Below are 17,725 nucleotides of genomic sequence, written 5' to 3'. Positions count from 1 at the left end.
GCCACGGTGACACTGTTTCAGGTCTCTTGCTATGTTTTTTAATTTGGGGTATACATTTAAGTTGGGCCTCTATTATGGTGTCTTTAAAACGTTTCCATGCAGCTTTCAGGGATGTGGCTCTAGTCACTGTGCCTTTTAATTCTGTTTAACTAACCTCCTCATTTTTGTGTAATGCCTCTTTTTGAAATTAAATGCCAGGGTGCTGGACTGCTGAGGTGTTCTTCCCACCACAGGAATGTTGAATGTTGTTATATTATGGTCACTATTCCCAAGCGGTCCTGTAACGGTTATATCCTGGACCTGATCCTGCACTCCACTCAGGACTAAATCGAGAATTGCCTCTCCCCTTGTGGGTTCCTGCACTAGCTGCTCCAAGAAGCAGTCATTTAAGCCATTGAGAAATTTTATCTCCGCTTCTCTTCCTGAGGTGACATGTATCCAGTCAATATGGGGGTAATTAAAATCCCCCTTTATTATAGAGTTCTCTATTTTGGTAGCCTCTCTAATCTCCCTCAGCATTTCAATGTCAGTATCACTGTCCTGGTCAGGTGGTCGGTAATATATCCCTACTGCTAATTTCTTATTATTGGAGCATGGAATTTCTATCCATAGCGATTCTATGGAACATGTTGATTCACTTAATATTTTTATTTCATTTGATTCTACATTATCTTTCACATACAGTGCCAAGCTAAGATAGTGTTGCCAATAGATGAGGTGATTATGGAAGCTGCTGAGGAGATCTGGCAGACTGCAACTTCTGCCCCACTGACCAATAAGAGAGAAGACAAAAAGTATTTTGTCCCAGCCAAGGGAATGGAATTTTTATTTTCTCATCCCCAGCCCAACTCTCTGGTCATAGATGTGATGCATCACGGGTCCAAGGCTCCCCAGTATAATAACGCAGCATCTGAGAAGGAGAGCAGGGCTACGTCTAGACTGGCATGATTTCCCGCAAATGCTTTTAACAGAAAAGTTTTCCGTTAAAAGCATTTTCGGAACAGAGTGTCTAGATTGGCACGGACACTTTTCCGCAAAAGCACTTTTTGCAGAAAAGCGTCCGTGGCCAATCTAAATGCGCTTTTCCGCAAAAAAGCCTCGATCGCCATTTTTGCGATCAGGGCTTTTTGTGGAAAACAAATCTCAGCTGTCTACACTGGCCCTTTTGCACAAAAATTTTGCGCAAAAGGGACTTTTGCCCGAAGGGGAGCAGCATAGTGATAGAAATGTAGCCGTGTTAGTCTGGGGTATTTGAAGCAAAATACAGGACTATGTAGCACTTTAAAGACTAACAAGATGGTTTATTAGATGATGAGCTTTCGTGGGCCAGACCCCACTGAGGAAGTGGGTTAGTTGGTCTTTAAAGTGCTACATGGGAGCAGCACAGTATTTCCGCAAGAAGCACTGATTTCTTACAGTAGGAAGTCAGTGCTTTTGCGGAAATTCAAGCGGCCAGTGTAGACAGCTGGCAAGTTTTTCCGGAAAAGCAGCTGATTTTCTGGAAAAACGGGCCAGTCTAGACACAGCCCAAATGTATGGACCTGTTCAGGAAAAAAGTGTACTCTGCAACACTGCTACTCCACATTGCTAACTATGCTGCACTCTTGTCAAACCATGACTTTGACAATTACACGAAGCTCACAGCACTCATGGAGCACTTTGGACTCAAAGAGACCAATCCTGAATTCCATAGTTCAGGAAGACTATGCGTCTCCTAGGACAGGCCTCCAAATATTGTTGGACATGGTGGACACAGCAGCTCATTCAATGGGTACTGCAATAGTCATGCAAAGAGCTTAGTGGCTACAAACTGCTGGAGACCCATGGGAGCTGCAAAACAAAGTTGAAGATCTCCCATTTGATAAACAGAAGCTCTTCGCTGAAAAGACGGATGAGGTCCTCCATTCGAGTAAGGATTCCCGTACCACTCTTCATACCCTCGGTGTGTACACACCTCCATACCAGCACAAATGGTACATGTCTTATCAGAGACACCACGACTATTCCTATGGCAGATAACAACAACATGGTTTCTATCAGCCATAAGCAAGGCAGAGAGCCCAAAGGAGGTGTAATCAGACCAACCGTGCCTCCAATCAACCATCAAACAAATTTGTAGCCTGCCAGACTTTTGATTCTCTTGGTCTGATCATCAACAACCAGAAATCCATGCTCAAGCCTTCCCAAACCTTGGAGTTCATGGGTGTTCACCTCAACTCCACCACAGCACAAGCAGGTTCCTTGTCATGGGAGTTACTACCAGCCTTACAGTTTCAATAATCACATGCCACGAGCAAGGCAAAAAGCCATATGGCAGCCTCAACTACGTAGTCTACCATGCATGACTACACTTCCGCTGCCTTCAACACTGTTTTGGCTCCCACCCGCGGGCCGTGTGTTGAGCCTTGCATAAACCCAAACTGCACCACAGGCCAAAACAAACAGGCTGTGGACCATGTGTTGAGTAGCCCTGGTCTAGGGAAATCCTTGCTGGGTGCATCTACACCACTTGCCTCCCAGCACCTGGAGCAGAGATCTTATTACTACAGGGTTTTAAAGGGCTGGGTTTTAGCCCAGTGCTCTCAGTGAACTCCTGCAGTTGGATCTGAACGGTTAAAATAACCTGGTGACTGGGGGAAGAAGGGCATGGTACTGATTAAGGAACTCTGGCATTGGTTTGGGAGCAATGCTAACATGAAACCAATACTCTGGTCCATGCAACTCACAAGAAGACTTGGTTTCATGTAATGCTCTCTTTACAAATGTAGTTGGTGTAATCCACACAGCTCCAATTACTTCAATGGAGATAAACTGGTTTCCACCAGCAGAAGCTCTGGCCCATAATGTTTACTTCAAAGGAAAGTGATGAAGACAGGCATCTGGGGGAGAAGGGCATGAGAGCAGGGAGTGAGGAAGGCAGCTGGACTAATCTGGCAGGTGGGAAGGAGGAGGCAGCTGGGCTGGATCTTTTGAATTCTGACACCTCCCAGCCTCCATGATTCCCCCCCCTCCCCGCAACTACTAATTCATCTGAGCCTCTCTCCCCCCCCCTCCCTAATTCAGCAGCTGGAAAAATTCACCACTTAGCAAGAGATCTCTGTGGGCTTGGCCCTGCTCGTTTTCATTCAGGCACAGCACCCATGGAAGGCGGTAGAGTGACTAGTCTGACGCTGATGTCAGGGCAGAATACACTGCCCGGTGGCTTTGAAGGCAACGGGAGTTTGGTTGCCGAGATGTGGGTCGGGGCAGCCTCTTAGCAAATGGATGGGAGAGGCTGTTTGGCTTTGGGGTGGGCTCCTGTCGTCGTGGTTTGGTTTTTGTTTTGCGCTGGCAAAGAACAAGGCAGGCACTAGCCGCTCCCAGGTGCCGGTTCTCCAGGCGAGCTACTGATCAGCACCGAGTACAACCTCGGCTCGGCGTGGGTTGCTCTAATCGCTGCCCAGCCCCGGGCCACGGCCGGTTCCAGGACCGGGAATGAATGGAGCTCTGAGGCCATGTCACACCAAGGCCGGGGGCCACACTCCCGTGGAGACGCCCCGCAGCTCGCCTCCTGGCCTTGCCGAATTGCTTGTTGCCGTGGGCAGGTGATCAGCGCTTCCGAGCCGGCCCGGGAGCTCAGCGCTTCTGGCACGAGGTGGGCAGAGAAGGAGGCTGCTGTCTGCGCGCCCGCCCGGCTCCCCCGAGTCACTTCCTCGGCAGAGCTCGCAAAGGGGAGGGGTTTCGCCGCCGCCCCCCCAGCCCAAGGAACTGGAAGCAGGGCGCAGGGCGCAAGGCGCTGGCCACATGCCCTGGGCTCGCTCTCGCTGAGGAGCGGAGCTGCCCGCGGCCGGCATGTTCCGCTGGCACCAAACCCGCTCCCTGACCGCTCCTTGGAGGAAAGGTGAGTCCCGGGGAGACTCGGCAACGCGGACTGGCGCCCTGCGGGGTGCGTTCTGGGGTCGGGGCGAGCGCCCTGCGGGGTGAGCACCGGGCTCGGGGCGAGCGCCCTGCGGGGTGCGTTCTGGGGTGAGCGCCGGGCTCGGGGTGAGCGCCCTGTGGGGTGCGTTCTGGGCTCGGGGTGAGCGCCGGGCTCGGGGTGAGCGCCCTGCGGGGTGCGTTCTGGGGTGAGCGCCCTGCGGGGTGCGTTCTGGGGTGAGCGCCCTGCGGGGTGCGTTCTGGGCTCGGGGTGAGCGCCCTGCGGGGTGCGTTCTGGGCTCGGGGTGAGCGCCCTGCGGGGTGCGTTCTGGGCTCGGGGTGAGCGCCCTGCGGGGTGCGTTCTGGGCTCGGGGTGAGCGCCCTGCGGGGTGCGTTCTGGGGTGAGCGCCGGGCTCGGGGTGAGCGCCCTGCGGGGTGCGTTCTGGGGTGAGCGCCGGGCTCGGGGTGAGCGCCCTGCGGGGTGCGTTCTGGGGTGAGCGCCGGGCTCGGGGTGAGCGCCCTGCGGGGTGCGTTCTGGGGTGAGCGCCGGGCTCGGGGTGAGCGCCCTGTGGGGTGCGTTCTGGGCTCGGGGTACGCCCTGCGGGGTGTGTTCTGGGGTGAGCGCCGGGCTCGGGGTGAGCGCCCTGCGGGGTGCGTTCTGGGGTGAGCGCCCTGTGGGGTGCGTTCTGGGCTCGGGGTGAGCGCCCTGCGGGGTGCGTTCTGGGCTCGGGGTACGCCCTGCGGGGTGCGTTCTGGGGTGAGCGCCGGGCTCGGGGTGAGCGCCCTGCGGGGTGCGTTCTGGGGTGAGCGCCGGGCTCGGGGTGAGCGCCCTGCGGGGTGCGTTCTGGGGTCGGGGTGAGCGCCCTGCGGGGTGCGTTCTGGGCTCGGGGTGAGCGCCCTGCGGGGTGCGTTCTGGGGTCTGGATGCTGCCTGGGTAGGGGTGCGATGCTGCTCGGCTGAACCTCCGACTGGAGCGCGGTTCTGAACGCCTGCGAGCAGTACTGCGCGGTTGTGTTCAGCGCCGGCTGGGGCCGCAAAGAAGCCAAGTCCCACTGTGTACTTGGAGCAGCCGGTATCGCAGTCCAGACTCTCTCGGCCGGGCCTGGCCATTCACTGCCATGCTTTAGGTCAGGCCATTTCTGCAAAGCCTGGGGCTAGCTGCCGGCTGTCGGTCGAGTTCCTCACTGCATGCCGCACCTGTGACTAGGTGAAGCGTGGGCCAGCTGCACTGACTGCCCGGTGACACCCTTTTGGAGGGCAGGTTTGCTCAACAAAATCCCTTCTCATCTCTCAGGGAACAAACCCCACTATTTTGGCGGTTTTAGGACTGCAAGAGAGCAGGGGAGAAATAAAAAGGCCAGTGGTTGAGTTCAGATGTGTTGCAGCTCAGACTGAAATAAGGGTAGCAGGGTTCGTAAGCGGTGATAACCCTACAATGCAGTACTGGTTACCGTGCTTATCACTCCAGATCACTAGACAAACAGTAAACCAGGGGGATAAAAATAAGGGACTAAATTTCAAACCATCTTCCTCTGAGTTTAGACAGATGTCCCAGTGCTGACTTAGAACCAATTTTGTGGCAATTAACTCAAATCAGAATCTGGACCAAATTGTTTTGCTGGACACTAACATCCACTCTTTCTCCACAGTGGCACTAGACGAGCATGATTGTAGGGAATTCCAAGAGTCCATTCTCCCTTCCTCTTTCAGTGAGCCTCAGGCAAACACTGGGGGAGCTGCCTGTGATACTAGACCAGTGGTCTCCAACCTTTTTACACCCAAGATCACTTTTTAAATGACAGACCAAGCCAAGATCTACCGTCTTGCCCCTTCCTTGAAGCCCCGCTCTCTCTATTCTCCTCCTCTCCATCACTTGCTATCCCCAGTCCTTATACTGCTGCTTATTTTTTTTATTCTTCTGTAGAATGAGGTTTTTCCAACATTTGGCCTGTCTACACTGGACCAAATGTCAGAAAAAAAAAACCCTTCTTCTGGAAGCCACCTTATTCCTTGTGGAAAGAGGAATATAGGGGTGACCGAAAGAGCCTGTTTGCTCTTCCACTAAAAAAGCGGAAGAACAAACGCAACCCTGGATGCAGAAGAGTTTTTCTGGGATATCTCCAGAATCCTGAAAAGCTCCTGCAGTCTAGCCGGACCCCCGCTGGGTTGAGACAGGATGTGTAGGCTCTGGGGTGGGAATGAGGGATTTGGGTGTGGGAAGGGGTGAGAGGTGCAAGCTCTGGGAGGAAATCTGGATGGAGGAGGAGGTGGAGAAGGGGACACTGGCTCGGGGAGGGGGCTCCAGGCTGGGCGGTGTTGGGATACTAAGCAAGTCACAGGCTTGTGGATGTGAGGGTGCAGGAATTTGGGTTGGGGTATGTGAAGGGCTCAGGGCAGGGGGTTCCAGTGTTTGATAGGCTCAGATGTAGGGTCTGGGGAAGGGGGAGTGCAGGAGTGGTTGTGGCCAGATGGGGGCTTGGCCCCAATTGGGGGTTTGTTGGCCAGGCTTCATTTTTCAATACAATACTATGTTAAACACAAAAAGTTTCTGCATTGTCTTTATTTATGAGAATGGCAGGGAACCTACCTTGAGTCAGGGGTCACTGACCCATAGAGAAGTCATTTGGGAGCAGGGGACACAATACTGGGGAGGGGTGCTAGTGGGTTCTGGGACAGGGAACAGGGTGCCAGTGGGGGCAGGGGAGAGGGGGCAGGGTGCCAGGACAGGCTTCTGCAGCAGGGGTCAGGGTGCTGGGGGGCACAGGTTTCTGCAGAGGGGAGCGGGGGGACAGGTTTCTGTAGTAGGAGACAGGGTGCCAGAAGGAACTGGTTTCTTCGGGGGGGGGGGCAGGTTTCTGCAGCAGGGTTGGGGAGGCAAGGGAGAGGGGAGGGAATGGGGGCCAGGAGGGTGGGGGATAAGTTTGGGGCAGAGGAGAGGGAACAAGGTTGGGGGCAGGGAGTTCCCTACACCAGCCACAGAGGGAAGCCTCCGACCCGCGCTCCCTCCGGACTGACCACAGGGCAGCCGGGCTGGCGGGAAGAGAAGCAGCTGCCTGGCCAGCTGGCCATGGTACTCAGCCAGGGTGCCACCAAGCTCCACGTGGGTAGGCGCAGAGGGGAAGCTGCCCAATCAGCTGGAGCGTGGTTCAGCCTCCTCTGGGCTGAACGCCACAGCCAGCAGGCCAGGCAGCTTCTCCTCTGTCTTGGCCCACATGGAGCGTGGTGCACTCTGGCTGAGCGCCATGGCCAGCTGGCCGGGCAGCTGCTTCTCTTCCCTCCAGCCCGGCTGCCCTGTGCTCAGCCCAGGGAGGCTGCGCTTAGCTCCAGCTGTGAAAGCCACAGTCAGCTGGCTGGGTTGTTTCAGCCCTCCCAACCTCCCAGCTCCCATCATTTCTTGCAGCTACTCACCTGTGTTGTTGCTCAGTGAGTAGCTGCTCCTCAAATGAGGAAATCTAATGTAAATGTACTGCGCAGGCGTGCAGTTCAGAGAGGGCTCAAGAGCTACTCTTAGAGCCCCTGACATCTACCGGTAGCTCACGATCTACTGGTTGGTGACCACGGTACTAGAGTATGTCAGTGATACTGCTCTGTCACTTTCACAAAACAAAGGATTTCTACTCCCTGGAAGCTGGCTATGTTCGCCTCTTACATGGACAGTGAGCCAAACATCTGGGACTTTGGATTACTCTACTGGGCTCCACAATGAGTGACTTAGTTTCAGCCGATGTAAAATGTAGCTGCTCACTTGCTTGTGGCTTGATTGCTGGGCTAAACTTTCTGTGCTCTCCCATCCTGGCTGCTGCAAAAGTCCAAACTGGTCCTAAAGGGGTACACAAATGTGGCAGCGCTGCTGCTCTAAGAAGCTCCCTAGAGCAATTCCGCTAGCTGGGATCCCTGGAGCACGTTGCCAGGCCCGTTTAAATTGGGATGTGTTTACCCAGGGGTACAGAGAGCTGTTGCAGAGCTTCTAGAAGAGCAACGACTGTTGCTGTTGGGAGAAGGGCCGCAGGCCCACCCAGAAATGTGACAAACGTGTGAATTGTTTCCATTGACAATGTTGTGTGTTTGGGAAGGCACCAGGGCGCACAGCAGAGAAGGGGGGAGGCACTTGAACCCTCAGATTAAGAGTGGGATGCTCTATCAACTGAATGAGTGATCTGAAGTGGCTTGTGCCCACAAGCGCATGATCCGATCTGTGTGTGTTACTCGAAGGTGCTCCAGGACTACTCATTTTAAGCCTTTTTAATGTTGTGTGAATTGTACGTTTTTGACTGGCAGTAATTTAGCCACACAACAGATTTTCTTTTTTCAAACTCTAGTGCAGGGGTCTGCAACCCATGGCTCTTTGGGAGCCCTGACTCAGCCCTCCCCCCACAGCAGAAAGCCAGCTTTATGGGCCCGCTAGACTCGAACGCCAGTGCAGCTTCCTGCGGGGAGGAGCAGGGAGAAAGTCCCCTCCCTGCTGGATCCGGCGTGCGGGGAACATGCAGAACTAAACATGGCTTTGTGCACAGGAAACCAGGAACCAAAGATGGCTCCCCACACTGCTAACTTGTTCCCCCAGGACACCTTTCCTGCATCCTTCCTGGGGAATGGGAGCAGGGGGAGGCGTGTTACACGGCGCCTCCCCCGGGACACCTTTCCTGCATCCTTCCTGGGGAATGGGAGCAGGGGGAGGCGTGTTACACGGCGCCTCCCCCGGGACACCTTTCCTGCGTCCTTCCTGGGGAATGGGAGCAGGGGGAGGCGTGTTACACGGCGCCTCCCCCGGGACACCTTTCCTGCGTCCTTCCTGGGGAATGGGAGCAGGGGGAGGCGTGTTACACAGCGCCTCCCATATGGCACAAAAACAAGTAAGTGCCCCTCATCTAGAATTGCCAGGTGTCTGGTTAAAAAAAAAAATGTAGAAAATAAGGGAGATGTGCAATGTCCAGTATTTTCTGGTTTTCCGGAGGGGTGCCGGACGGAAGCCTGGTGGGGGTGGGGTGGAGAGAATGGTTGGGAGGCAGGGCGTGATCGGTGCTGGGAGCCTCTGGTTGCGTCTGAGGAGGAGGGGAAGCTTCACCGGGACTGCACGGGATGGGGAGCGCCCTGGAATCTGTATGCATGTGGGTCAGTCCCTCTCCCCACGATTTGCCCCCACCCCCGCCAGCCCCACTCTGACTCTGCCCTGCCCCTGCCAGCTCTGCTTCCTGCCGGTCGCCCCTCCCCCAATCTCCCCTGGCCAGCCCTGCTGCCCCTGACCCCTCCCGACCAGTTGTGCTTCCCGCTGGCTGCCCCTCCTCTGATCTCCCCCAGCCAGCCCTGCTCCCCCCGAACCCCCGCCCCTGCCGCCAGCTCTGCTTCCCATCCCCCCTGCTTCCTCCCGGCTAGCCCTGCTCCCCTCCCAGACGGTCCCTCCGCCCACCCCCGATCAAGTGTGTCCGGTATTTTTTTGAGACTACTTGGTAGCCCTACCCCCACCCCTTCATGCCCAGGCTGCCCAGTTCCCCTTGCCAGACGCCCCTTGCCTTCAGGCCCCTGGCCAAAATCCCCCCTTCTTCCAGTCCCCTGGCCAGACACCTCCTTAGCCTCTGGCCAACATCCCCCCCCTTCCCTCAGCCCCTGGTCAGACAACCTCTGTTCTGTCCCCTGGCCAAAATCCCCCCCATCCTGAGCCCAACATCCCCCCCCAGCAACCTGGTCAGACACCCCTTGCTCCCTGTCCCCTGGCCAGACACTGTACACAGATGTGGTTGCCTCATCTCAAAGTTATATTGGCATTGGAAAAGATTCAGAAAAGGGCAACAAAAATGATTATGGGTTTGGAACAGGTCCCATATGAAGAGAGATTAAAGAGACTGGGACTTTTCAGCTTAGAAAAGAGGAGACTGAGGGGAGGATACGATAGAGGTCTATAAAATCATTACTGGTGTGGCAAAAATTGAATAAGGAAAAGTTATTTACTTATTCCCACAATGTAAAAACTAGGGGTCACCAAATGAAATTAATAGGTAGCAGGTTTAAAAAAACACAAGGAAGTTTTTCTTCACTCAGCACACGGTCAAGCTGTGGAACTCCTTGCCGGAGGATGTTGTGAAGTCTAGGACTTTAACGCGCTTCATAAAAGAGCTAAATAGCTTCATGGAGGTTAGGTCCTTCAACCGCTATTAGCCAGGATGGGTAGGAATGGTGTCCCTAGCCTCGGTTTGTCTAGAAAGGGATGACAGGAGATGGGTTACATGATGATTACCTACTGTGATCCCTCCCTCTGGGGCTTCTGTTTTGAGCACTGTTGTCAGACAGGGTACTAGGCTAGATGGACCCTTGGTCTGACCCAGTCTGGTGGTTCTTATGTTCTTATGACACCCTTTGCCCTGTGCCCCCTGGCCATCATTCCCTCTGCCCCCTGGCCAAAATATGCCCTGCCCTTAGCCAGCCAGTCAGCCTGCCCACTGTCCAAAATCCCCTCTGCTCCCTGGCTGGCTTCTCCCTTGCCAGACACCATCTGCCCCCCGGCCAACATCCCACCTGCTCTCTGCCTGGCCAGACGTTCCCTGCCTTCTGCCCATTGGCCAGGAAGCCGGCCTCCCTCCTACTCCTGCCCCCTGACCAGGCAGCTTGTCCTCTGGCCAGACCTCCTACAGCCAAGCTCCCACTCAGACCCTGCACTCCCATCCTTAACCCACTCAGTGGCAGCCCTGTCCTGCACACTTAATGCCTCACTTTTGTCCCCAACCCGGAGGAGAGGGGGGCACAAAATCCACTAACCTTGGATCCCAGAAGAGTCCATCTGGCTGAGGGTTTCAACCTCAGCCCTCCTTGCCCCTCCCCCACTATGGGGCTGAGCCCCAGGGTAGTGAGGTGCCAGTTGAGGGTCACATCAGGTAGGGTTGGGGGTTTGGAGGGTTTTTTTGCTTCTCACTTGTGTGACCCCTAACTGGTTTTTCTGTGGGTCAGTGTCCGCCGACTCAAAGGCTCCCCACTCCTGCCATGAGTAAAGTAAGGATGTTAAAGACTTGTCGATTCCTCCCCCCCCCCCCCCCGTGCCTCTATCAGATAGAGGCAGCAAAGGGGGGAAGCGGCTACTTCAAAGGGTAGCACTGCGCAGCTGAGCCCAGCTCAGCTATGTGGCACTGCCCCTTTGAAACTTTGAGGCAGTGCTCCCCAGCTGACCCTGGGCTCCACTGAAACGCCACATTGAGCCCGAGAGGCTTTGCCTAGAGCAGTGGGCTCCAACCTTTTTAAGCATAAGATCACTTCTTGAATTTAAATGCAAACCAAGATCTGCCTGCAACCCAAACACCTTGCCCCACCTCCTTCCTGCCCCTTCTCTGGGGCCCCCTCTCCATTCCTCCTCCATCCTCATTCACTTTCATCAGGCTGGGGTGCGGGGGAAGGGGATGCAGACTCTGATCTTGGGCTAAAGGATTTGGAGTGTGGGGGTGACACGGACCGGGCCGGGTCTGGGCACAGCTGAGGGCGCCGCTCAGGGCGAATTGCTCAAATCCGGGGCTCCTTACAGCCCCCAGACTGGTGACCTCTCCAAACAGGCCACAAACCAGCCCCACAGAGCACTTCAGCAGCCTGCCTGAAGCCTCCCGAGCAAAACCCCTCCGACACCCCAGCAATATCCGTGCCCCAGATGGCCCCGGGCCTATACACAGGTGGGGGGTCCTAGCACCCAATCCCACCTACCCCGAACAAGTCCTGTCCGGTTCCAAGAAACCAGCCACAGATCCCTGGTCAATTTACCCTCTGGACCTTACCCACAAATCACGCTGGGCCAATCCTTTAGAATCTATATCTAAAGCAGTCGTCCCCAACACGGTGCCTGCGGGTGCCATGGTGCCTGCAGGGCCATTTGTGTGTGCCCACGGAGCACTCTGGGCTGGCGTGCCCCCGGGCGTGCGGCAGGTGCCAGCCCCGGGTGCATGGGCGGCCCCTGCCCCGCGGTCACGGCACATGCTGGTGCTGGCCCCGGGCGCACGGCGCCTGGGCGGCCCCTGCCTGGGGTTGCGGCACGTGCCGGTGTTGGCCCCGAGCGCGCAGTGCATGCTTGGCCCTTCCCCCGGGCACGTGGCCTGTGAGCAACCCCGCCTCTGGACACTTGGCGCGTGAGTGGCCCCGCCCCCAGGTGCCTGGCAGCCCCAAAACGTTGGGTAGCACTGATCTAAAGGTTTATTACCACAAAGAAAAGCATGAGAGTGAGGTTGCTGAAGTATCATACATTACGTGCATCGAATCTCCCCGTTCTCGATGCAGGCTCTAGCAGAGATGTTACAGCTGCTGGCTTAAGAGTCCTTGTTGCACATCCTAGAATCAGGATGGGTCCACAGTTCTTCCCGGCTCTTCGATCCCTGCACTGCTGCCTCTGCGATGAAGAGCTGAGTACCAAGATGGAGTCAGCCACATCGCATCTTTATCCCTCCTTCCTGGTCTCTTCTTGGCTGCAGCAGGTTACCTGGCCAGCGGCCTATCCCTGTGTTCCCTGCTGGCAGCCCTTGTTCTTTAGACGTGTCCTTAGCCCATTGAGAGCCATTGTCCCACAGGGCCTCGCTAATTAGCATGTCCATAGGCCGGGCTCTACCCAGTGCTCAACCACACGCAGGGAAATATTCAGTATCCATACAAAGTACATGCTTATAATTTCACACACAGACATTATACAAACACATGAACAGCGTACATAGGATTAGCAGACAGTGAGCTTCTATTCAACACCCCACATGGCCCCTTTTATACCATTTTTGGGGCAAACACCCTCACCTATGGGTGCAGCAGTGAGCTGGCTGCTACCCTCAAATTCGGTAACATGAAGGGGGGGAGCTGAGCCTGGGGTAGGGAGTTGAGGTGCAGGAGGGGGTTCAGGGTGCAGTCTCTGGGAGGAAGTTTGGGTGCAGGGGAACTCAGGACTAGGGCAGGAGTTTGGAAGGCAGCCTCCAGGTAGGCACTACTTCCCACAGGTGGTTTGAGTGGTAGTGCAGGAGACTAAGGCAGGCTTACCCCTACTCTGGCCCTACACCACTCCCGAAAGCAGCCAGCAAACTCTCTCCATCCATGCACTCTGTGGAGCTAGGGTACAGCCGTGGTCACCAACCAGTAGATTGTGATCTACCGGTCGGTCTCAGGGGCCCTAAGAGTCGATCTTGAGCCCTCTCTGAACTGCGTGCCTGCACAGTACATTTACATTTGATTTCCTCATTTGAGGAGCAGCTACTCACCGAGCAACAACACAGCTGGCTGTGGCTTTCAGCTGAAAGAGGCTGGCCCATGTTCCAGCTGATCGGGCGGCTTCTCCTCTGTGCCTGCCCGCGTGGGGCACCCTGGCTGAGTGCCCGGCTGCCCTGCGCGTAGCCCCGGGAAGCTTGCTCCAGCACAGTTAGAGCTAGGCACAGTCTCCCTGGGCTGAGCGCAGGGCAGCAGGGCTAGAGCGAAGAGAAGTGGCTGCCCGGCCAGCCGGCCATGGCGCTCAGCCAGGGTGCCCCATGTTCCACGTGGGCTGGTGCAAAGGGGAAGCTGCCTGGCCAGCTAGCAATGGTGTTCAGCCCAGAGGGCGTGGCTTCAAGGAAGGGGTGAGGTTGTAGATCTTCACTTGTTCTGAGATTTACAAAGTGTTCTTGGGTGTAAAAAGGTTGGAGACCACTGGGTACAGGGTGGGTGGAGGTGCAGCCTGACATCAGTGCCCTGCACAGCAAGCAAAAGGCTCCCGGGGGTGGGAGACAGCTCCACAGGAGCAACAGGGCAGTGCTGAGAGGGGCAGATGAAGTGCTGGCACTTGACAGCCTCCCAGCCAAACCTGACAGGATCACCTGTCGAAGTCTCCAAGATCTACGAATAGATCCCGATCTGCTGGTTGGTGACCACTGGGCTAGCGGGACAGTAACTCAACAGACCCATTGCCCTACTCCAAGAAACTATTTGGCCAGCTGAAAAATCTTAAGTGGGTTTTCCACTAGGGAAGCCATCTCCTCTTTTATTTCATGCCTTTAAACTTCTCATCACTCTTTCCCCTGTCACTGCCTCTCAAGTGTTGGTATACAGTCTCCACTCTGTTTCTTACTAAGCTGTAATGTTAACTTAATTCCTCATATGTCAAATCCTCTTATTTTTGTCTTCCTTCACTAATTTCCATCCTCTGCAATGTTTTCCCCAGGAATTGAAGTGAGTCGGAGTGCTCAAATTTACAGGGAGGGTGACAGCTGATGAGGAATGAGGGTGAAGGTGGGTTGTATGGAATGGTAGTAAAAACTGAAAAGTGTGTTACAACCATTTTACTAGATGTAGTTCATGTTTTAAAATCATCACACAAATTAAAGCTGGCTATTCAAGCCTCCTATGAAGCACAACATTTACATCCTTCTTGTTTTTTTCTTGAAAGTTTGCACAACTCTTTTAATGTACTTCTTGAATGTGGTGCATTCATCTTTGGTAAATTCTCATGTATTCTAGTCCTTCATGATATGCTCATGATTAGGCAGAAATTGGAAGGTGAAGCCTTTTAGAATGCACAATTCTATTTGATGGGCATAAAAAATGCTCCGCTGTAGTTGTTGTGACGTGGAGTAGCGAGACACAAATTCCCTCATTTTTTTCACCCCAGGAATTGGCACACAGTTTGGGTTGAACCACTAGTGATGATAAAAAAATTGAAGTCAAATCTTATCCTTTCATCAAATGATATTCCACTCTGTGTTCAAATTCTCTATTCTGCCCTGATTACCTGCTGGTAGCCTCTCACTCCACTCAACTGTTAGTATTTTATAAGACAGGCATCCGTAAAAGTTACATAAAGGCTGAATAGAATACAAAAGTTGCTTTTGTAGATTTGTAAGAATCAAGTCTGTATCTTTTTTTCAGCCGGTTTAACAAACACTTCTTGTCCTCTTCATTTAAGGAGTCAATTGAAGTGCCTTCATTAGAGCAAAAATTGAATAAAGTCTTTGCTGCTGCTTCTTGCTGTTTCTTTGATCAAGTATAGTTTCCGTTGCTGGACAAAGACTTGCATCTGTTGTAACAGATTCTTGGATGGCACTGTTTTAATGACCCAAAAGTGGTTTCAACAGTAGACTTAACGAGATAGAATAGCAAAAGTCATCTCTGAATTTAGTAGCAAAAGTAGTCCACCAGCCTCACAACTTTGATCTGTCCCATCTTGATAGATACTTTTCCAAATGGTTGCAGTAATTTTAAGACAACAGCCAAGGACTGTTTGAGGAAAGCTAATGGGTTTTCCCAGGTTGGACTCATATTTGCACTTTAGCCCCGGTATATCCTCTCTTTTTTTCCATTACGTTCAGTATTTTTGGACTCTTGCTGAAAAGAGTATAACAAAGACATTACATTTATGGCTTTTGAATGTATTTTTAAAATTCTACAGCCCATAATAGTGCTGGTTAGAATAGATATCCCTGTATAGGCGAGATTAGGGTTATGCTTTTCTCTGAGCAATAGTTGTATTTCACTATAACTTCCAGAGACGTTTGGGGCTCCATCAAATACACAAGTAGCCATCTCTTTGGGGTTCAGATGACATCATGTAGGTAAGACTATCAGTCAGTAGGTTTCTGGTACAAAGTGGTGGTAATGTGGCCATCATTTAATTGTACTGAAGTATCAAGGAAGTGGTTTTCTTGTGTGGACTGGTCCAGGCTAAGACTGATAGTAGGGTGGAAGTTGATGAAATCCTTGTGGAATTCTTCAAGGGTCTCTTTCTTGTGGGTCCATATGATGAAGATGCCATCAATGAAGCATAAGTGGAGAAAGGTGCTGGGGACCAGAGCTGATGAAACATTGTCTGAGGTCAGCCATAAAGATGTTGGCATATTGTGGGGCCATGTAGGTGCCCATCCCAGTGCCACTGATTTGAAGGTCTAAATTGTCCCCAAATTGAAAATAGTTGTGGATAAGGACAAAGCCACATAGCTCAGCCACCAGTTGTGCTGTGGCATCATCAGGGATAGTGTTCCTCACAGCTAGTAATCCATCCTCATTGGGAATGTTGGTGTAAAGAACTTCTACATCCATGGTGGCTAGGACTGTGTTTTTAGGAAGATTATCGATGCTCTGTAGTTTCCTCAGGATGTCAGGGTTGTTTCAAAAGTAGCTAGGAGTGCTGGTAGCACAGGATCTGAGGAGAGAGTAAACATAACTGGACAATCCTGCTGTAAGTGTATGGATGCCTGAGAAGATGGGATGTCCAGGATTTCCAGATTTGTGGATTTTGGGTAGCAGATAGAAAACTCCTTGTTGAGGGGTGCCAAGCCCTCGGGGGCCCCTCAACATTTTTCCTTGGTTGAGTGAACTCACAATCACTGAGACTGTTTATAGCATGTCCCATTGGCCTCAGTCAATATACATGCTCCTGTATTCATGGTATTACAGCCCAGTGATCAGTCACAATAAGTGCCCCTGTATTCAGGGTATTACGGCCTTGTGGCCTCAGTCATTATACGTGCCTCGGTATCTGAGGTAATATGGCCCAGTGGCCTCAATCCATATAGTCCAGTCCTCCCTCTTCAGGGTAATACGGCCCAGTGGCATTAGTCCCTGTATAGGGTACTGTGGCCCTCCTGCCTAGGTCCATACAGCAGTCCCTCTAATTAGGGCAGGGGTCAGTGCTGATCATGTACCTTTGGCCTGGCAGAGTGGCTATATGGCGGTGGACCAAGTTGGTCCATCTGGGGTAGGTGGACGACACTGAGGGGAAGGCCTGGACTAGCTGGTGTAGCTTTTCCAGTTGTTTAGGGTCCAGTTCTTCTCCGATCATGACAGGTGTTGGGGCCATGGAGTTTGTCACCAACAGCCCCAACTCCAGTGTAGGTAGATATGGGGCAATCAGCAAATCCAGGCCTGACTCAGTGTTGGATCTTTTCCCTGGCCTCAGATGAAGTCACTGCTGGTATCTAGTCAATTGGCTTCCATCTCCCTCATCAGCCCAGTCTCTGGGGCTGGCTAGAAGGGCAGTTCCCGGGGACCCAGTGGGTCATCAGCCCTCACCTTCCTGGGTGTGCCCTGACCGCCTTGGTCCTTTTCTGGCTCCAGTCCTTACCAATCTGGTGGAACCCCCACCAGACCCGGTGTAAAATCACGGGGCAAGGCAATCTGGGGCCAGACGAACCCGACAGACTCCTTCCTCATGTTTGTCTGACAGCAGCACCCATGCAGTTGGGTATGGCTGCATGTCCCTGTGGACACATTGCTCCTATTCTGGTGCTCCAGTGGCTCAGAGGACTCCATCAGGTCAGCTCGCACCAACGTCTGGATGTAATCTGAGTCGACTGGAGGGTTCCTGGGGTCCCATCCTCTTTCAGGCTAACAGCTTGGCAGGGCCTTGATCCCTGGTCTTATGACTTGCCGTCAGCACTTGTACAAGGATTGTAGCTATGGATGGGCAATCCTTCCAGAAGTGCCCCTCTTGCCTGCAAATATAACATTTGCCTCGGTTTGTCCCTTCTGGCTCTTTGTGTTCCATCCTCAGGTCCTACTGACCTACTACTCCTCCCCCAGTCCATTGGTAGGCTGACTGATTGCTGTCTAATTGGCCTTCCGACAGGCTTCTGGGGGTTGACAGGGCACCTCAAGCTCCTGGGCTCTCGTTGATGGATGCCTCTCCTTACCTGGGGTTCCAGATCAAGACTCTCTTCAGCTCTCCGGCCATGCACCTCAGGTCGCTCTGATGCTAGGTAGTCTTCCATCAGGGAGACCACTTCTGCCCATTCTGGGCAAAGAGCCAAGATAGCAGTGGATCCAGCGCAAAGAGCCGGGGCAATGTTGTCAAGCAAAAAACCCAAACAACCCCCTCTTTTTTCCTTAAAAGGGCTCTGCCCCTTTAAGAAACCTCATTTAAATG

General features: G+C 53.4%; 1 protein-coding gene across 2 annotated transcripts in view; it reads left to right on the top strand.

The window, feature by feature from the left end:
• Window positions 1–1,083: 1,083 nt before the first annotated feature.
• Window positions 1,084–17,725, top strand: part of LOC102454024 (uncharacterized) — an 80,373-nt gene continuing 63,731 nt past the window's right edge. For both annotated transcript variants that reach the window (XM_075935727.2, XM_075935726.2), the window contains exon 1: window positions 1,084–3,880. In XM_075935727.2, the coding sequence (XP_075791842.2) occupies window positions 3,832–3,880 (49 nt within the window). In that variant the 5' untranslated portion in view covers window positions 1,084–3,831. The remainder of the gene's footprint in view (window positions 3,881–17,725) is intronic.

Source organism: Pelodiscus sinensis, chromosome 8 (assembly GCF_052426305.1).
Source record: "Pelodiscus sinensis isolate ZL-2025 chromosome 8, ASM5242630v1, whole genome shotgun sequence".
Taxonomy (NCBI): domain Eukaryota; kingdom Metazoa; phylum Chordata; order Testudines; family Trionychidae; genus Pelodiscus; species Pelodiscus sinensis.
Note: the sequence above shows the minus strand (reverse complement) of the source record. Positions and strands in the feature narration are given on the sequence as shown.